The sequence below is a fragment of the Myiozetetes cayanensis genome, unplaced genomic scaffold (assembly GCF_022539395.1).
Source record: "Myiozetetes cayanensis isolate MyiCay16 unplaced genomic scaffold, myiCay2020 scf27, whole genome shotgun sequence".
NCBI classification, from domain to species: domain Eukaryota; kingdom Metazoa; phylum Chordata; class Aves; order Passeriformes; family Tyrannidae; genus Myiozetetes; species Myiozetetes cayanensis.
In genome coordinates, this window is record NW_026087488.1 from 3,566,974 (window position 1) to 3,584,714 (window position 17,741).

The 17,741-nt window shown below is 49.3% G+C and overlaps 1 protein-coding gene across 1 annotated transcript; it reads left to right on the top strand.

The window, feature by feature from the left end:
- The first annotated feature begins 2,562 nt into the window (after positions 1-2,562).
- Positions 2,563-6,583, top strand: HASPIN (histone H3 associated protein kinase). The gene is given in 3 exon segments (XM_050322116.1): positions 2,563-2,982; positions 2,985-3,764; positions 3,767-6,583. Coding segments are annotated over 3 exon segments (2,598 nt in total). The 3' UTR covers positions 5,165-6,583.
- Positions 6,584-17,741: the final 11,158 nt, after the last annotated feature.

Sequence of the window (17,741 nt, forward strand, 5' to 3'; positions counted from 1 at the left end):
TTTCCTGAGCAGCCCCCTCAGCATCTGAGTTCACCTCAGACCTGCTGATGGCAGAGGCTGAAGTGTCCCAGCTGTGCTGCACAGACCTCCTGGAGCCAGTTTAGCCAAGCTGGGAGGGAGAGGGTCAGAGGAATCTGCTTGTGACAGTGCAGCATCATTCCAGCTCCCTCAGCCTCTTATAATAAAGGACAGGAAACGTCTCTTTTGAGCTGCAATTCAATTAGCCTCCAAATAAAGCTGTCCCAACAGGCTCCCAGCCCAGCAAAGCACTCCATGGCTCCTATCTGATGTTCCTGTGTCAGCACCCTGCACTTAATAACGAAGAACTCCTGATGCCCTTTTCCTGCTAAGCTTTCCTGAGCAGCAGAGCTCCCTTTCTCCTGCTGCCACCAACCAGGCCATGGCATTCCCTCGGTTCCAACACGAGCCCAGCAGCTTCTGAGCACACTGATGGAATCACAACCCAAGGTTTGGGAGTCTTCCTGGCATATGGGAAAGACATGAGCAGCTGGTGTCATCCCTGATTAAAGCAGCATCACAAAACACACCCTGCCCTCCCGTGGGAAGCACAAAGCAGTGAACAAATGCAAGGTTGAATATGTGATGGGGCCCACAGTGATGAAACCAAGGAGCTGTGGCTCTGCAAACCCTCTGCCACCTTTGCATGAAGGTCATGAACCATCCTGACAGCTCAGAGGCCTCTGGAACATCTGCAGCAGCTTCTCTGCCCGTGACACCTGCACCCCAAACAGCTGCCAAGACCTTAAACCTGGCTGGGGTCAGACATTCCACGACCCTGAATGAGGCATCTGCAAATGTTCTGTCACTCAGGGAGGTGCCACGACTGTGCCACTGCCAGGGTGCACAAAAGCCAGGGCCAGGCAGCGAGGCCACAGATGTTGACAAGGCTTTTGCACGGGGGATTTTATTCAAAATGCAGATTGCAAATAAATTTAGAAGCAGACACAGCAAGGCTCCCATGGAAACAGCACAAAAACCCAGCTGTGGTTTGGATGACTTGAGTCTTGGCAGTCTTGGCTAATCCCTTAAGTGCCATCCAATTACTGCAAATGTGTTTGGCAGCTGCTGCAGTGATTGCAAAGAATTAAATGGTCGGATGGCACTCACCGGAAATTACAAGTCACAGAACTCTGTAATGCATTTAAGAAAAAAAAAAACCTCTAAAAAGGAAAATAGCATTACCCACAGCAAGAGCTGACCTCCTTGAGAGCCTTAAGGGACAACAAAAGGGATCCAAGTAATCAGAGAAACTTAATTCAGAGAAGAAATTAGGGAAAAAAAAAAGAGAGAGAGAGAAAGATTGCTTGTTAGTTTTCCATCAGGCAATATTGGTTAAACCAAAGGAGACGGGAACTCTTTTGTCTTCTGAAGGTCTGAATGAGTAATCTTTGTTTAATCTACTGCTGTCTATAAACACACATCAGATCTGTGGGGTTTATGGTCAAGCAAACATGACAGAAATAAAACAACCACACAAACAGGGACAGAGATAGGAACACTACCAAGTGTCCATCCTTGGGAAAGAGAGGGAATATTGATGTTGAAATCCCTGAGAGGACAGGAGGCCTCTGTGTTGGCTGCATCAGTAGGGAGTTCAATAAAGTACCCTAAAAGCTTTCCTGATCTGCACTAGCACATATTTTGTCCTGCAGTCAAACCCTGATGTCACTAAATTCAGTGGCAGAACAAAAGGTCCAGAATTTAACTCTGGGACTCGATCAGTTCTCTAGGCTCAGCAAAACCACCGGGATGTCCCACTTGTTCCTGACCCACCAGAAGGGCCCAGCTGCCTGTGTGATCCTCACACGTCAGCGTTACAATTCTCTTCTTTCAGACCCAAATCGAGTCCTCTGCTCAAGGTGATTTTTCCAGGGACCGGCAGAACAGTCCTGCTTTTTAAGAACTATGGAAAAAAAAGAAATAAAAGGAACGAAACCTCAGCCTGCATTTCAGCAAAGCCTCGGTCAGACTGCAAGAACCACCCAGTCCTGTGCTGCCACCAAGCTGTGTCCCGTGTCCACAGCCCGAGTCACGGCTGTGACAAAACCGCCCGGAGCAACAAAAGCCTGGAGTGCTCTAAGAGTCATTCCACAGGGAGCAGTTTCGGGAGGAGGCAGGATAGAACACACGTGTCCATACATATACACACACACGCACAGGTATAAATACATGTCTACACATAACACACATGCACCCGCATGTACAGAACACGCGTGTAAGGCCAGTCCTGTCGTGACGTGTCCCTGCGAGCCTGGATGGAGCAGCGCTGGCACCGTCCCTGTCTCACAGCAGCGACCCGTGCCACCACCGTGGGACACTGCGGGAGACCAGGATCGGGATCGGGACCAGGATCGCGACACGGATCGGGACCTGGATCGCGACAGGAGGGCGTGGTCAGGGGGCGTGTCCTTCCATGGCCCCGCCCCGGTGCGGGCGGCCCCGCCGCGCTCTCGCGATAGCGGTTTGAACGGGCGGCGGGCGCGCTGCCCTCGGTCCGGGGCTCCTTCCCTTCCTCCTTTCTTCATTCCCTCCCTCCCCGCGATGCCGCCGCGGCCGCGCCTCCTCCGCACCTACTCCCGCCGCGCCGGGTACCTGCGCCCGCTGCAGCCGCCCGAGCGCTGGATCTCGCCGGCGCAGGACCGCAAGCACCTCTTCAGCTCCACCTCGGCCGCTTCCAGCGCCCTCTCCACACGCTCCGAGGACGACCCGGACTTCTCGCCGCCCTCGGACTGCCGGCCGAGGGCCGCGGGTAAGCACCGCTCCTGGTCCCGGCGGCTGCGGGCCCGCCGCGGGGAGGCGCGGGGGAAGGAGAACCGGGAGCCGGAGCCGTCGCTCTCCTCGTCCTCCCCGTCCCTCTCCTCGCCCTCCCCGCCGCCCCCGCGCCGCGCCCGGCGCCGCCGGCAGGGCCCGCCGTGCCCCGCCGCGGCCCCGCTGCTGTGCAGCACCCCGCAATGGGAGCCCCGCGGCGGCCCCGCCGCCCCGCCCCGCCCGCCCGCGGCACCCGCGTCCTGTTCAGCTCCGACGGCGACTCCGGGTCGTGCCCGGGGCTCGGGGACAGCCCCCCGCCCCGCCGCGCCCCGCAGGGCCGGCTCGCCTCCCTGCTGCTCAGCACCACCATAGAGAGCGGATCGGGGCTGGGGGACCCCCGCCCGCCGCACCCCCACGGGCAGCGCTCGGCGCTGCGGGGCGCGGGCGGCACCGCGGACCAGGAGGAGGAGGAGGAGTGGATCCCACCCGAGAGCGCCAAGCCCGACCCGGGATTACAGAAACCCCGCCGTGTGCTGAGGTCGTCGGTGCGGGGAGGGCCCTGCCGGGCTCAAGCTGCCCCGACCCCGCAGAACTCCCCAGGCGCTTTGCCGCCCGCTCAGGCTGAGCCGCGGCTCGCTACGCCCTGCGACGGTGCCGCTTCTGATGGGCCCTGCGAGCATCTCGCCAGAGACTCGGCGAAACGGAGCTCGAGGTGCCACACGGGCCCAGCCGAGGAGTACCATCTTGTGCCACTGGTGGTCCTGGACCCTCAGGAGGTGCCAAGGAGGCTGGCGAGCATGAAGCTCAACGAGAAGGCTGATGTTCAACCCACCTGCCAGCAGCCAGGATCTCCCGTGGGCCGCCCAGGCATCTTGGAGAGTAAATATAAAAGGACCAAGGGCGGCTCTGGAGAGAGCAGCACCTCCAGGAAAGCCTGTATCAGTGGCTTCAGCGCCAGCCGCTGGGGGAGGCACACGAGGCTCCGCCCAAAAAGGCTCAAAACAAGAGGCAGCGGCAGCAGCAGCAGCAACCACCTAACAACTCCGTCCTCAGACTATGGGCCAGGCAAAAACGAGCGCAGAAAGGTGTTCTGGAGATGTCTGTAGATGTGAGAGACAATGACTGTTCACTCCTCAATAGCTCCTGTTCCTGGGCCAGAGTTCGAGCGACCCTGTCCTTCCACAAGAAGAAGAAAGTGACTGCTGAGGACAGTTTCAGCAGCAGCATCCTCTGTACCCCCTCAGGGAAGTTTCAGCTGTCAGGGTACCAAGCCAGCCTGTCAGCTGGGAGGGCTCAGGGCTGCTCCTGGTCCACCTCCTCCATGATCCTGCTGGCTCCCAGGGATTCCTCTGTCCTGGAGCTGATGCTCACAGATGCAGAGAAGGTGTTTGGGGAATGCCAGCAGGAAGGGCCCATTGCTTTTGAGGAATGCATTCCTTTAGATAAGATGAAAGATTGCAAGAAAATCGGAGAAGGGGTGTTTGGAGAGGTGTTCCAGATCAACAGTGAGAGAGGACCCATGGCCCTAAAAATAATTCCTATTGAAGGGACTGAGAAAGTAAATGGTGAAGCTCAAAAGAGCTTTGGGGAGATTCTGCCTGAGGTAATCATTTCAAAAGAACTCAGTCTTCTGTCTGAGGAATCTGTGAACAGGACTGTTGGGTTCATCAGCCTGTACTCTGTGCACTGTGTTCAAGGGGCCTATCCCAAGTATCTCCTGGCAGCCTGGGACAAATACCACAAAGAAACGGGGTCAGAAAACGACCGGCCAGACCTTTTTGGGGACGAGCAGCTCTTCATGGTCCTGGAGTTTGAATTCGGAGGCAGCGACTTGGAGCACAAGAGGCACAGTTTCTCCTCGCTGAAATCAGCAAAAAGCATCTTGCACCAGGTCACTGCGTCCCTGGCCGTGGCTGAGCAGGAGCTGCACTTCGAGCACAGGGACCTGCACTGGGGGAACGTGCTGGTCAAAAAAACAGAGGAAAAGCAGCTTCATTATGTGCTGAATGGGGCAACGCACACAATCCCCACAGCAGGGCTTCACGTCAACATCATCGACTACACCCTGTCCCGGCTGGAGAAGGACGGGCTGACCGTGTTCTGTGACCTCTCCACGGACGAGGAGCTGTTCCAAGGCACAGGGGACTACCAGTTTGACATCTATAGGCAGATGAAAGCGGAGAATTCCAACAACTGGACTGACTATCACCCTCACAGCAACGTCCTCTGGCTGCACTACCTGGCGGATAAACTTCTGAACGGCGTGAGCTACAAGAGCAAGGCCTCAACTCTTGCCCTGAAGAAAATAAAGGTGCAGCTCACCAAGTTCCACAAGGAGGTGCTGACCTTTGAGTCTGCCCACGATGTTTTGCTCAACAGCAGCCTCTTCCAGTGACCAAGGACTAAGTCGCTTTCCCCTCTGCCTTTTTTGGGATACGTGATCTTTTTACGTGTTGGCACAATGAAGTGTTTTAGGATTCCCGATGTGAATAATACACTATAAAAAAACATGTCTAAAAAAATCCCCCCAAAAAGTCTTCTACTCGGAGGTGTTTCCATATCTACTGTTTTTGAGGGGTGGTGGAAGGGAGACAACCCTTCCTGTTGACATTGTCAACTTTTGTCGAGTGGGCCTTCGAGAAAGATTTCTTCAGGCCCAATAAATGCTAGGGATTTCACATCATTTTTTTTTACCATTTCAGTCTTAGATTATTAAAGGTCATTTTCTTACCATATTGGCTTTCTTACATTTTCTTTTTTAAAGGAAAAAAAAGCCTTCAGTTCTGGACGGTGAGGACAGGAGTAAACACTGTTGCCTCACTGGAGACAAAGGGGAAAAAACACCCTTTTATTTAGTTTTAAAACAGAACTTCTGTTCAGTTTGGTGAAATTTCTACCTGGAATGATGGTAAAAAATGTAAATATGTAAAAGTTTCTGTAAAGTGTTTTAAACCCACTAGTCTGCAATAGTATGTTAACATGGGGGGGGGTTCCCTCTCTTAAGGACCAAGGAAGATGTATCTGATAGTGAAAAAAAATAAGACAAAGTACTTGTTCTTGATGTGCATTTGATGGTTATAATTTTGTGACCTTTTATGCTGGTAGGAACCCAAATCTGTAACTTGGTGGTAGCACTTGAAGCAATTTCTCCATTTCTCACAGAGGAAAATGCCCAAGGTAATAGTTGTCCTTTAGTCCTGACTGCAGGTGCACCAGGAGCCCTAAGTTGGAAGCAATCCTTACATTAAATCCCAGGTCTTTGTTTTCAGAAGTCCTTTGCCATTACTCACATTCATTAAAGAAACTGTTCTAAAGACAACGATAAATCAAAATAAATGACACAGATGCATTAAGAAATTAAGAGGCAGCACCATCAAATTCATTATAGCTGGAGTGCCCTCTGTACAGTCTGTCTATGTAAATGTGTAAATGTGCACTTTACCAATTAAAAACATCTTTGACCCTTTCTTTTAAGTCACCTTTGTACCAGCTCAGCAGCTGGAGACCCTGGGATGGTTTTACTGTTCTGCCTTCCAGCCCCTCCTCGTGCTGTCCAGCACCACAGAAGGGACTCGACAATCTGCAGTGCTTGGAATCACTGAGGTGGAAGTTGTACTGCAATCTTACACCAGGCATCCTCTCAATCCTGTTTTCATCTCTAATTGACTAAAGCAATGCAATATATTTGAATATTCTTGAAACCTGCTTGGGAAGGACTGCAGTGAATGCTTCTCTGATGTCAAGGATGTGCTTTGGCCACGATGGTCCTGTTTGCATTTGTGCTTTTTTTTTAAAAAAAAAGGATAAACCATGTTATTCTTTGCCTGCCTTTGGTGCTTTGTTTCTGTGGTTTGAGAAGTGATTTGGGCTGTGCAGGAGGGATGGGACAGTGGCAGGAACAAAGAAAGGAGAGGTGCCAGCACAGGGGTGACATGGGTGGTGGTGGTGGAGCATTTTGCTGGAGCATTTGCATCGTTAATACAGATTTTGAAAGGTGCCATTGCCTTGAAATGTTTCCCTGCAAACCAATTTGCTAATTTGGTTGACGTGTAGTGATTTTCATTATTCAAAATTTAAAGCTTCTACCCCCTCCCAAAACTGGACCTTAAATTAATGTAGAAACCTTTGCCTTAAACTGGGCTTCCAAGGCAGTGCAGCTGCCAGAAATGAGCCCTCATTTTCTTTTTAAAGATGCTCTCTGATTAAAATAAATACAGAAAAAAATATTGTGCACTAGCCAGTGCCCATAAATTTTAATGGGAGTCAGTTCCCCATAAATTCCATGAAAGGAATCAGAATGGTAACTTCCCCCTAATCAAGACAAATGCCCTGAACAAATATTTTCATCCCAGTCACTTGGAGTGAAAGCTTTAGTTGGAACAGAGCTGGATTCTATATTTTAATGCCCTGTTCTCCCTGCTGAGGAAGGAGGATGCCAGAACCCAGTTTGCCACTTCAGAAAACCCAAGTTTTTTAATTTCTGCTACACCTAAATTAGGCCCTTCAAGGCTGCTCCAACTTTTACTGAAACAAGGAAGTAAACAAAGTTAAAATGATCCTAAGGCAAGGTTTTTCACATGCATCCAAAGGCTTGAGAAGGCTGAAAAGATCAAGCCTAATTTTGTGTAACCAGTGATGGATAAGTCAAAATGGGCTCCAGGGAGGAACTCTGGTGCTTCCAGTTCACAGTGGATTTTGTGGTGAAGACAACACCACTCAGTGATACTCGTGGTGATTGCAGACCTATTTTGGGTCATGCTTTTAAAGTTGAATTGCCAAATCTCTGAAAACTTTGCCCATTTTGAGGGAAAAGTATCAATTACCCTGTAAATACCCTGTAACTCACCAGGGTGGGGAGTAGTGTATTTTCTGCCCATCATTCCCTTCAGGAAAAATCAGACATTAAGTGCAGGAATATAAAAGTTATCTTTTGCTTTAGGAAATGCCCCCCAGCCATGAGTTAGATTAGAAGGAAGAGCAGCTCTGGCCTGGCTGGAGAGAGGGAGAGGATGAAGAGCAGCTACTCAGGGTATCATTCAGAGGCAGGGAAAAGGGAAATTAATGATTTCTACTCACCTTGAGCACAGGCTGCCCCGTTCTGCAGGCAGACTGCAGCAGTTGGTGGGGTTGGTTGGCCACAGTGAGCAGCAGGACAGGGTGGGTGGCTGCCAAAGGATCAGGAATGCTCTTAGTGCTGGATAAAAACACTGGGAAATTCAACTCGGCCCTGGGTCTGCTCCCATAAAGCGAATTAGGCACAAATAGCCCAATAAAAGCTTGAGAGTCTTAAATCAGATAAATCCAGTATTTGGGCCCTAGTCCTAACAACTGAAACGCTCCCTCCCTCCCCTGGAGCTCATTGCTGGTTTGTTTGGGTAATAAATCACTTGGGTGTCTGGGCTGGGTTTCCTTGCAGCAGTTTGCTGTGAGCTGAGGGGCTGTTCTGCAACCCCACCTGGGCTGTCACCATCCCAAAATGCAGGGGTTTGGGGTGGTTCAGGACTGGAGTTGTCACAGATGAGTCACCTCCATCAGTGAAACGTTCATGGTCACTCCTCGGTGTGGCCCAGCACTGACTCCTTTCTAGAATCAGACAGAAAAAGGTTTTTATTTGATGAGAGTTCTGAAGCATCTCAGTTCTGGGAATTGCTCCCTCCACCTGCTTTCACAGGCAGGGTAATGCAACAGCTCAATTAATTACTCAATATTCAGGGTGTGTAGGAAAATGCTTCTTAATATCAAAGGCAGACACTTCCACGCTTTATGTAACATTTTATCACTCCTGTTTTACACCAAGGCTGACTTTAAGCCCTGTTCCACTTCAGTCAATCTCCAGGGTATATTTTTATAATAAAGTGGTACCTTCTGGTTCATGCAAGGCCAGGGGAACTGAGCAGCTCTTTGCTGTAGTGCTGTGAATCAGCCTGAACCCAAATCCTGTGTTCATAATTAAATGCCAGAAGTGGGATTTTTAGGATGATCAGAGTTGTTCAAAGCTTGCTCTGTGCTCTGAGGTTCCCTGGGACACCCAGCCATGCCCATGGAGGCACAGAGAGCGCTGTGTGAATGTGCTTTTGTGGGAATGATGGACTGAATGGAAAGTCCTGTCAACAAGAGGACAACACCGAGAATTCGAAGAAAACGCCTTTTGCACAAAAGATGGCATTTTATAGGAGCTCTAAATGCAGAATCTGGAGAACAAAACTCCCATGACTCGCTGAGTGTGCCTGGTCAAAGCCAGAGGAGCAGCACAGACGGTCCTGTTGCTGCAGTCCCTGTCAGGGAACTGAAAGCAAACCCAGATCAGGTCACATTAAACAGCCCTCATTTTTCTGAGGGAGCAGATTCAGAATATCTTTGCACACACATCCTCTGAGCACCAAAGTTCCCATGACCTCAGCTGAGGAGAAGCTGGAACTGAAAGACCCTCTTAGTGATAAGTCAGTCCTGAACTGCTGATGTTTTGTGGTTCAGCTCCCAGGATAAGGTTTATTGGCAACCACTTGAGAAGTCTTCACTGGGGACAAGGTCTTGTCAAAGCAATGCCAGTTGTTTACCCCTGGATTGCCACAGGGCAAGCATATGAATTTCTTTTCCAGAGATGATGTGTTTTTCTTGAATAAATGTGTTCATATGCTGTGCCAGATTAAAGACACGCTATTTTTTTTCCTTTAGCAACAGTTTTATTCACCAATAAATATATTTGCTGCCTGTGGCTGATGTTTCTGGAGAAGTTCAGTGATAATTAATAATTAGATAGGTGTGTAAGTAGTAAGCAACACTGACAAACACTCAAGAATCTCATGAATTATTGTTAGGAAATAAATGTACCCTCAAGATCATAATGCCTGAGAGCACTGACAATGGTCATTAGTGTTCATTACTGCTCAGGGCTAAATGTTGTCCTCCCTTCTCTGTCCTAAGTTTTATGGACACCTAATTAAATATTGAATTGTGGTAAAGACTCCTTTCTGCTGCTAAAGCAGCAAAAAGCTGCCTCTTTACAGAGCTTTCTGGAGTTTTCTCAGATTGGGATTTCAGACTGCAAAAGGGCTGGATTAGCTGGCAGGAAGCCTGTCCTGCACTGCAGCAGAGCAGCCAGGATGCCAAACTGAACCTTGAAGTTTATGGCAAGTTTGCAATGCCCCAAATATTGTTTTGGAACAAACACACTAAAAAATTTATTTAAAATTTTACTAATTTTTTTAAATCACTTCATTATAAAATTTGTGGGGTTGTCACTACCAAATACACCATTCAAATAATAATAATGTATTAATCCAAGTGGAGAGCTCAGTGTCTGAAAGGTGCTGCACAAAACACAACAAACCTCGTGCCTTCTTCACAGGTAACACCTGATCTCCTGTTAAACAGGGGCACAGGAGAAGTGTGCTCAAAAATAAAGCAATTTGCAGCAGAGTTGAGGTTGAACCTTAGAGATGAGGTTCTCCAAACAAGACAGGAGTATCTGTTTGAGGAAAACCTGGGCCTAAATCTGCCCAGAATACTGGACTGCTAAGTAGGAAGGCAGCAGAGGGCAGAAGACGACATGCAAAGGCTAACAAAACCACATATTTGTTTATTTTTAGTAGTAAAAAATGCATCCTGGAAAGAGAAAAAGCTCTTTGCTTGTGTTTTATTACCTGAAAATGCATTTTCTGATGGGTGCTGTCTGTCCAGCACAGGAACAGGAGACTCCATGTTACCATTTTTCTTGTGTTTAACTCTCAGAAAAACACTGGGAAAACAGTGGAGCTCACATGGCTACGAGAAAGGAAGATCAAGAAGTTAAGAAAATATCCAGGCATTAAAATGCACAAGTCTGGACACGTCACCTCTGCTCCAGTTTCCATCTCCTGGCATATTTAGGGACCTTCTGGCTCAGATGTTTTCTTTGGGCCACTGTGTTTTAACAGCCATCAGTGGACCACGAGCCCCTCAGATGTTTGTTTGGATCATTTTATACACTTTTATACATTTTTGTACATTTCCTCCCATGCCTTTCCCTGGATAACGTGGTCAGTAATTCAGCTGCACACTGAAATCCAGCTTGCCTGTGTTTGCTTTCTCCCTGCAGAGACAGCACATTCCAACCTGGTCAGAATTCCCAGTTTTCACCTCGTTGAGGCACTGAAGCAAAGCTGAGATTGTACCAAAACAGAGTTTGGCTGGAACAAGGCTGTTATTTTGGAAAATCAGGATCCTCTCAGGGCTGAATCTCCTGCTGGTGGGACTGGACAGCTGCTCTCAAGCTGGGCAGGGAATTACTGATAAGGAACAGAATCAAAGATAAATTTTGGAACTCAGACATTGAAATGCTTTCAGGCAGCCTGGCAGCAAGAACAAGAATTGCTCAGTGTTTCCATGGTTTGTCACCTGGACCAGGCTGGCCTATTTACAGCAATCCCAGATTCTGCTGGGAACGTTCAGAACACACAAAATCCCAAGAGCCTGGAGGCACAGACAGCCAAAATACACCAGTGTGGGCAGAGCTTCGGCATCAAACCCCATGTTTATGTTTCCATTAGATAAACACATTATCCAGCAGTTCCAGCTCTCTCCTCATCTGGAATTTTGTTTTCAGATACGAAATGCAAGAAGAAAATCAAATCCATCTGCCCCTGTCTCAGCCTTTGGGAGCTGCTCAGGTCCCTCAGCTGCCTGACCAGGTGTGTGACTGAAAAGGAGGGACAGGATGTAAATAAACTATTTTTGGCCTAAATGACCTAAATTATCAGTGCTGAATTGCAGGCAGACCTAGATCTGTGTTAATGCCTTTATGTTCACTGTCTCATACTTGCTCGAAGCTTTGGACATACAGAGGCAAAAGCCTTTGCAACCTGAACTAAAGGGTTTATATTTTATATCATTTCTAGCACTGGGAAAGGTTTTTTTTTATGTCCCTCTGATGCTGAATTAAAAATAGAATAATGACACACTGCTTGGAACACAGATTCTATATTTGTCTTTGAAGCATTTCCCCAGCACACCAAAAAATAACATTTATTACCTACCAGAGCACGGTCACGTTCTCCAGAGATCCTGCTGCCCTGTCTTGGACACCATCAGTAGGGAAATCAAAGCCACCATCACCAATGGATTGTCCAAAACACTGGAGTCCTGAAGAAATTCCAGAGGCTTTTACTCTCTAAAACAGGGGGGAAAACATCAACAAATAGAAGTCAGGATCTCTCCCCTGCCCTAAGGAAAATACACTTCTCTGTAGGGGTGATTTTGTAACACCCCTGAGATGCAAAATACTGACTCTTAACATCCTGTCATGGAAAAGGCTGTTCTGGAGCAGCAGCTGAAGCTCCTTTGCCTCACCAGACAGGTGAATAATTAGGAGTTAAGGAGCAGCTCCTGCAGAAACCTGTGGAGTGACACAAACCATCTGCAAATGTGTCACCCCAATGACACCAGCCTCTTGCTACAAAAAACACCAGCTTTTCCCTCTCGAGGTGCACTGCAGCCAGTTCCCACCAGCACACCTACCTGGGGAGCAGAGCCCTTGAAATTCTCTTTATCACCATTAAAGGTGGAAGTGCTGCTGAAAGAGGAATGGTTTGAAAGCTGATCTACAAGGGGGGTACAGCTGCAGTATCCTCATATCCATCCCCACTGGTGTCAACCCAAACCTTGCCAAGGCACAGGTCACCTGCACATTGAAATGGCCTTTCAAGGTGAGAGAATGAGTCTGGAAAACACTGGAGACAGAAATCCTTTTACAGCAAATGTAGCATAACTCTTACACTGGAAAAAACCCCATAAAATACAAAACAAATCTTACTGCACAGTCTTTTCTTAAATCAGCAGCAGCTGAGGGGATCCCCAGCCTGTTCCACACTGAAACCAACCCCTGTCCTCACCCTGTGACAGGAATGAACCACGAGAGGGTGCACGTTGTTTGAATCCTGACGTGCCCAGGCTGGGTTTCTTCCAACCATCCTGTGTGTGCACAGCCTTGCAGTGCACCCAGGAGGGTTCCCCCGGTCTGCTGCTGAAGTTCACTTCTCATTCCAAATGACACAATGAACTTCCACCCTGGGTGCTGTGTAACAGGTCCTGCAGCCAGGGCCACACACAACACTTGTTTTCTGCATGTCCCGGGAAGGAAAGTCCCAGCAGCTCCCCTTGCTCACGTGTGTAGCACTAAAGACTTTGTCTGTGTCCAGGAAAAAACCCGGATTTTCCCACTCTGGGGTAAGAGCACACCTTAAGTCCCGCACAGTTTTATTTCTTGCACTGAATAATGTCATTTTTGTGTTTCTCTTTTATTTCCCAGTGCCTCAGGCGGCAGCTCTGGCTGCAGCCCTCAGTCCTCTACCATACAGGGAGAGCACGGCCGGCGGGAGCACGAGGCAGGAATGTTTTATTTGTCACTGCTCAGGCACGGCTGGAAAATCCCCAACATGGAGTGTTTACGCTACCAGTGTTTTCACCTCTGTCTCCAGGCGATGGACGTAAACCCTTCCTCCTTCCCCCCCATCCAGCGGAGCTCCAGCAAGGACAGGATCTGTCACCCCATCGTGGCTCACATCAAGTGGGCAGAGCTCAGACCCTAAATAAGATCCAACCTGTGCTCCAGAGAAAGGCAAGCAGCCCTTTCCCTGGAATTCTCTATATATAGCTCTGTAGGATTGGTGTCCTTTGCAGCAGAGTAAGGCAATTTTTAGAACAAAACATCGCATATCTACTTATATGTGGATCGTTTCCTATTATTTATTTTATTACAGCCATCCTCAGGGACAGATCCTGCAACCAGTTCAGCAGCAACAAAACCATCATTCAACTGTTTGACAGCGGGGAAAGAACAACAAAACTGAGGACCTCCCTCCTACAAACCATGAGAACAGGACACAAACACAGCACACCCCAGGCAGAGACATTTTTTCCCCAGTCTTATCCCAAATTTCATGATTCCTTCAGGTACTTGCTGCAGGCTGGAAGGGATGAGCAGAGGTCATTGCCTGTGGCACTGCCAAGCAGGTTGGCACAGGGCAGTGTTACCTGGGTCACAACTCCTGCAGCCTCTGCTGGACTCTGGAGCGCTTCCACAGCTCCTGCAGGAACTGCAGACACTCCAGGGGCCTGCCCAGCACCAGAGCAGCAGCTGCAGCCCCTGCAGGAGGTTTTTTTGCGGTGCTGGATCAGCGCTGTCCTTGCAGCCAAAGCTGCTGAATGGTCCCCAGGCCTCTCAGCAGCCACTGCTTTCCCCTCCTGACCAGGGCAGGGATCATTCTGGTCCTGGATGGACCCAGGTTTTGTGCCAGAGGGCTCCAAAAGAGCGGAATTATTTTATTTGCAACAGGACTGAGTGCCTGACTTGTGAGTTGGGGATGTGAACACCAGCAAAACCAAAGCTGCCAACTGCAGGTGGATCTTCCTCCCAGTGGAACAGAGACGTGGTTCTCTTTACCCAGACAGCCTGAATTTTCCAACAATTCTCAGAAAAGGGTGCAACAAACCACATGGACACTTTTTAGCTACCTCCAGCTCTCATCTTAAAGGATTCCTCCCCATATCACCATTTGACAACCATCCTCCCAGTCCAGAAATGCTGCAGCACTCCACATCTCACAAATCTAAACTGGAAAAAAAAGATTATGTTAAAAGAGGAAGCAAAAAACCACCCTTTGCACTCAGATTTAGTAACAGTTCTGTGCCAGCCACAGTCACGTCTTCCTGAGCCTTTGCCTGGTCCTGCCAGGCCCCACTTTTTTTTTTTTTTTGTGCTGCTGAAGCAGATGTGAGGTTGCAAAGAGGAAGTTTTCTTTTAAAATGTCTTTTCTCCCCCACTCCTCCCCACCCCCCATCCCCAACTTTATTTTTGTTTTACTCCCAGAGCAACAAATGAAGTTTCTTAAAGACCAAAAGCGAGAGGCAGCCCCAGGAACAGCCCAGCTGCAGAAATGCCCCAGCTGCAGCCCTTCAGAGCCCGTGCAGCTCGTGGGACTCGCAGAAAGCATCTGCTCTTCGTCGGGGCCCTTGGGCTGTCACATTTCAAAGGCTCCCTCTGCGAGCTCCAGAGGCAATGGAAAGTATGTTCAGCTGCAAGTGGGGTCAGGAAGAGATGAAGAGAGAGGGGAATCAACTCAGCCACGGATACACCTCCCCTTGCTGGCTCCGGCTTCAGAGCAGGCGTTGGAAAAACGGGGAGGGGAAAAAAATCCGATGGCGAAATAAAATGTGCAAAACATCTGAGGAGCAGGAAAGCCTTGGTTCCACCTCTGCCCCTGAGGAAAACGGTCTGGTGGGGGATTAGGAGCCACACAAACCAGATATGAGGTTTCTTTGAGGAAAATGGCACGGATAAGCTGCGGGATAGATCACTGTGAGGTGGAAGCACTTGGAGCCCTCTGGAGAAGGCACAGGGAGCAGTGGGCAGTTAAAGTTTGGAAAGTTTGGAAGTGGAAAGTTTGGAAGCCCAAGGCCCACATTCCCATCCCACCCTGCCAGGAGCCAAGCAGCTCTGACCAAGGCACACAGGAGAGGGTTGGAGAATCCCTGATCCCGTGTGGAAAGCACTGGGAGCTGCTGGTGCCTCTTCTTCATGGCGTGGCTGGGCCTCCAGAGTCTCTGGCTCATGCACACAGGGCAGACAGAGGAGAGAAACTGCAGCTGTTCCTTCACTGATGTCTGTGAAAGGTTCCTGCTTTGGCAGAGCCCTGCAAACCCTCCCCATCTGCCCAGGAAGGGGTTCACGTGCAGGTGGGTTCACCTGTCACAAGAGGTAGAAAGGAGAGGACAGTCATTTACATGACATGTAAATGACTGAAGTGTTTCCTGACAAAATATTATGATCTATTAAGGGTCCCAAAATCCTTCTGGGCCTTCAGAGCTACGAGCCAGCTTGTAAGTCCTTCCTGTAGGCATCCCACAAAACAAATCCCAGCCAGCCTTCCTGTCTGCAACGGGACCAGACAGGGAAGTGGTTCAGTGGTGGAACCAAAGGGGAGCCTTGTGCACTGGGAGGCTACTGATGACAATCTCCACAGTGCTGACTCATCCTCACTGCAGAGAGGTGGCAGCTCCTCAGAAATCCCCTTTTTTCTGTAGCTCATCAAAGAGCTGGGCAACAGCCTCCCACCAGCTGGACGTGCCTGTCCCTGCCCAGCATCCTCCATCCAGGAGCTGGGGGAGCCTGGCACTGCTGGGCTGAGCTGGCACTGCTGGGCTGAGCTGGGGCTGGGGGAGCACAGGGAATGCCAGGCCCTGTTTCACAGCAGAACATTTCTCATGCAGGTCAAAAGATAAATGAGTGCTGCAAGCTCAGGGAAGGGATTTAAAGAGAAGGAGGCTGAGGGAATGGTTGAAGGGGCAGGTTGTGTTGGAAGGAAGCTGTCACAGCCCACAGCTTTCCAAAACTACCAGGAAGCAAGATTTCTCTTTTGTTATTTATCAGGACTCCAGGCAGGGATGGCAGATCTGATCCTGCATTCTCTGAGATTCTCAAAGAGTCCCCACCACAGCAGAGCACCAGGCACAGCAATAGATTTATCATATGCCAGATGATCCTTTTGTACAGTGTGAGCACCTTGCCAAATCTTGGGAACACTTAGGACAAAGCCATAGATGGGAAAAGCAGCTGAAGGCTTCACAAAGCAAGAAAACAAGAGAAGCTGGAGAGAGAAAAGTCATTTAGCACTCAGAGCCCCAGTGGGGTGAAGCTGCAGGGGAGTTGCCCAGCACGGGGGAAGAGCCCATTTTGTTGCAGGGAGGGAGTTTTAAAGCAATGCCAGTCCCCTGCAGGCAGTGAGGATTAGGGTGGTTGTCTCCAGAAGACAAACCTCCAAGCCTCACTCAGAGTAGAAGGGAGACAGAGATCTCCAGTTTGCACAGTTTATCTTGCTGAAGGGAAGGCCAACACTCAGAGCCTGCAGCTTTCCTGGGGATATCACCGTTCCCTGTGTGAAAGGGGCATCCAGTGCAGCATCAGCTGCTCAACGCTCAGATGGGGCTGCACAAACTGACAGGAGGTGGTGAAAACCAATTTAACTGGCACAGCAGCGAGGGCAGCACAGCACTGGGGGAAATGTCATCAGGAATTAGATAAGGCCACTGATCACCCCTTCTCCTGCTTTTTGAGAAAGACTGAAACGCTAAAAATATGTCCAAGGATGGATATTTTCAATGAAGCAAACTTGCTATATTGACAGTTTACAGAAATGTTACATGTTATTATTTTTAAATATAGTGAAAAGTGAGACAGCTCATTTTTATCTCTTTTCCACAGAGTTCAGGCTGCCCCTCCTGCCTGGGGCTGGGTGCACGTCACAAAAAGGAACGAGGTCCTTGCAAACGTTTGCAGCAAGACAGGATGTCAAGGCTGCCAGAACTGACAGGAAACATCAACCACACAGTAAGTTTTGGCCCATCAGTCTCTCAGAGCCACGAGCAGGATCCTGCTGCTGTTTATTACAGACACAGAGCAACCTGTGAGAGACAGATGCCTCCGAAATTCCCCGGGTGAACTCACAGGTCTGAGAAATCCACATCACTTCATGTGCTTTCAAGCAAACATGCACATCGTGCAGAGAATTTCATTCCAACACTGTAAAATGGGGATGCTGATGTGGACTGACCAAAGGAGCACTGCAGGTGCTGACACAGACACTCAGAGCAGCTCTTGCTGACTGCACACTGAGTATTTGTCCACTCGTGCCTTGCACCCACAGCGCTTTGCACAGAGGCCAACTCCATCCTGAGCAAGTTTTTTATGACTCTACAGCATTTTTTATTTCAAAGCACTTGAGTGCAGTCTCTTGTGACCAAAGAATAAGTTGACCCACTCTTTTCTAGGTCACTCCATCAGCATTATTCCTGTACAGCTCAGGGAGCGCTGCCTTCCCAGAGACCGCTCCCCGCTGCCCCAGGAGTCGCTCTTGGATCTTTAGACATAGTAGTAAGAAAGTGTCAGGCAGAGAAAGTTGAGTAAAAATAGTTTCTTCAAAGGAAATTAATGATTAAAG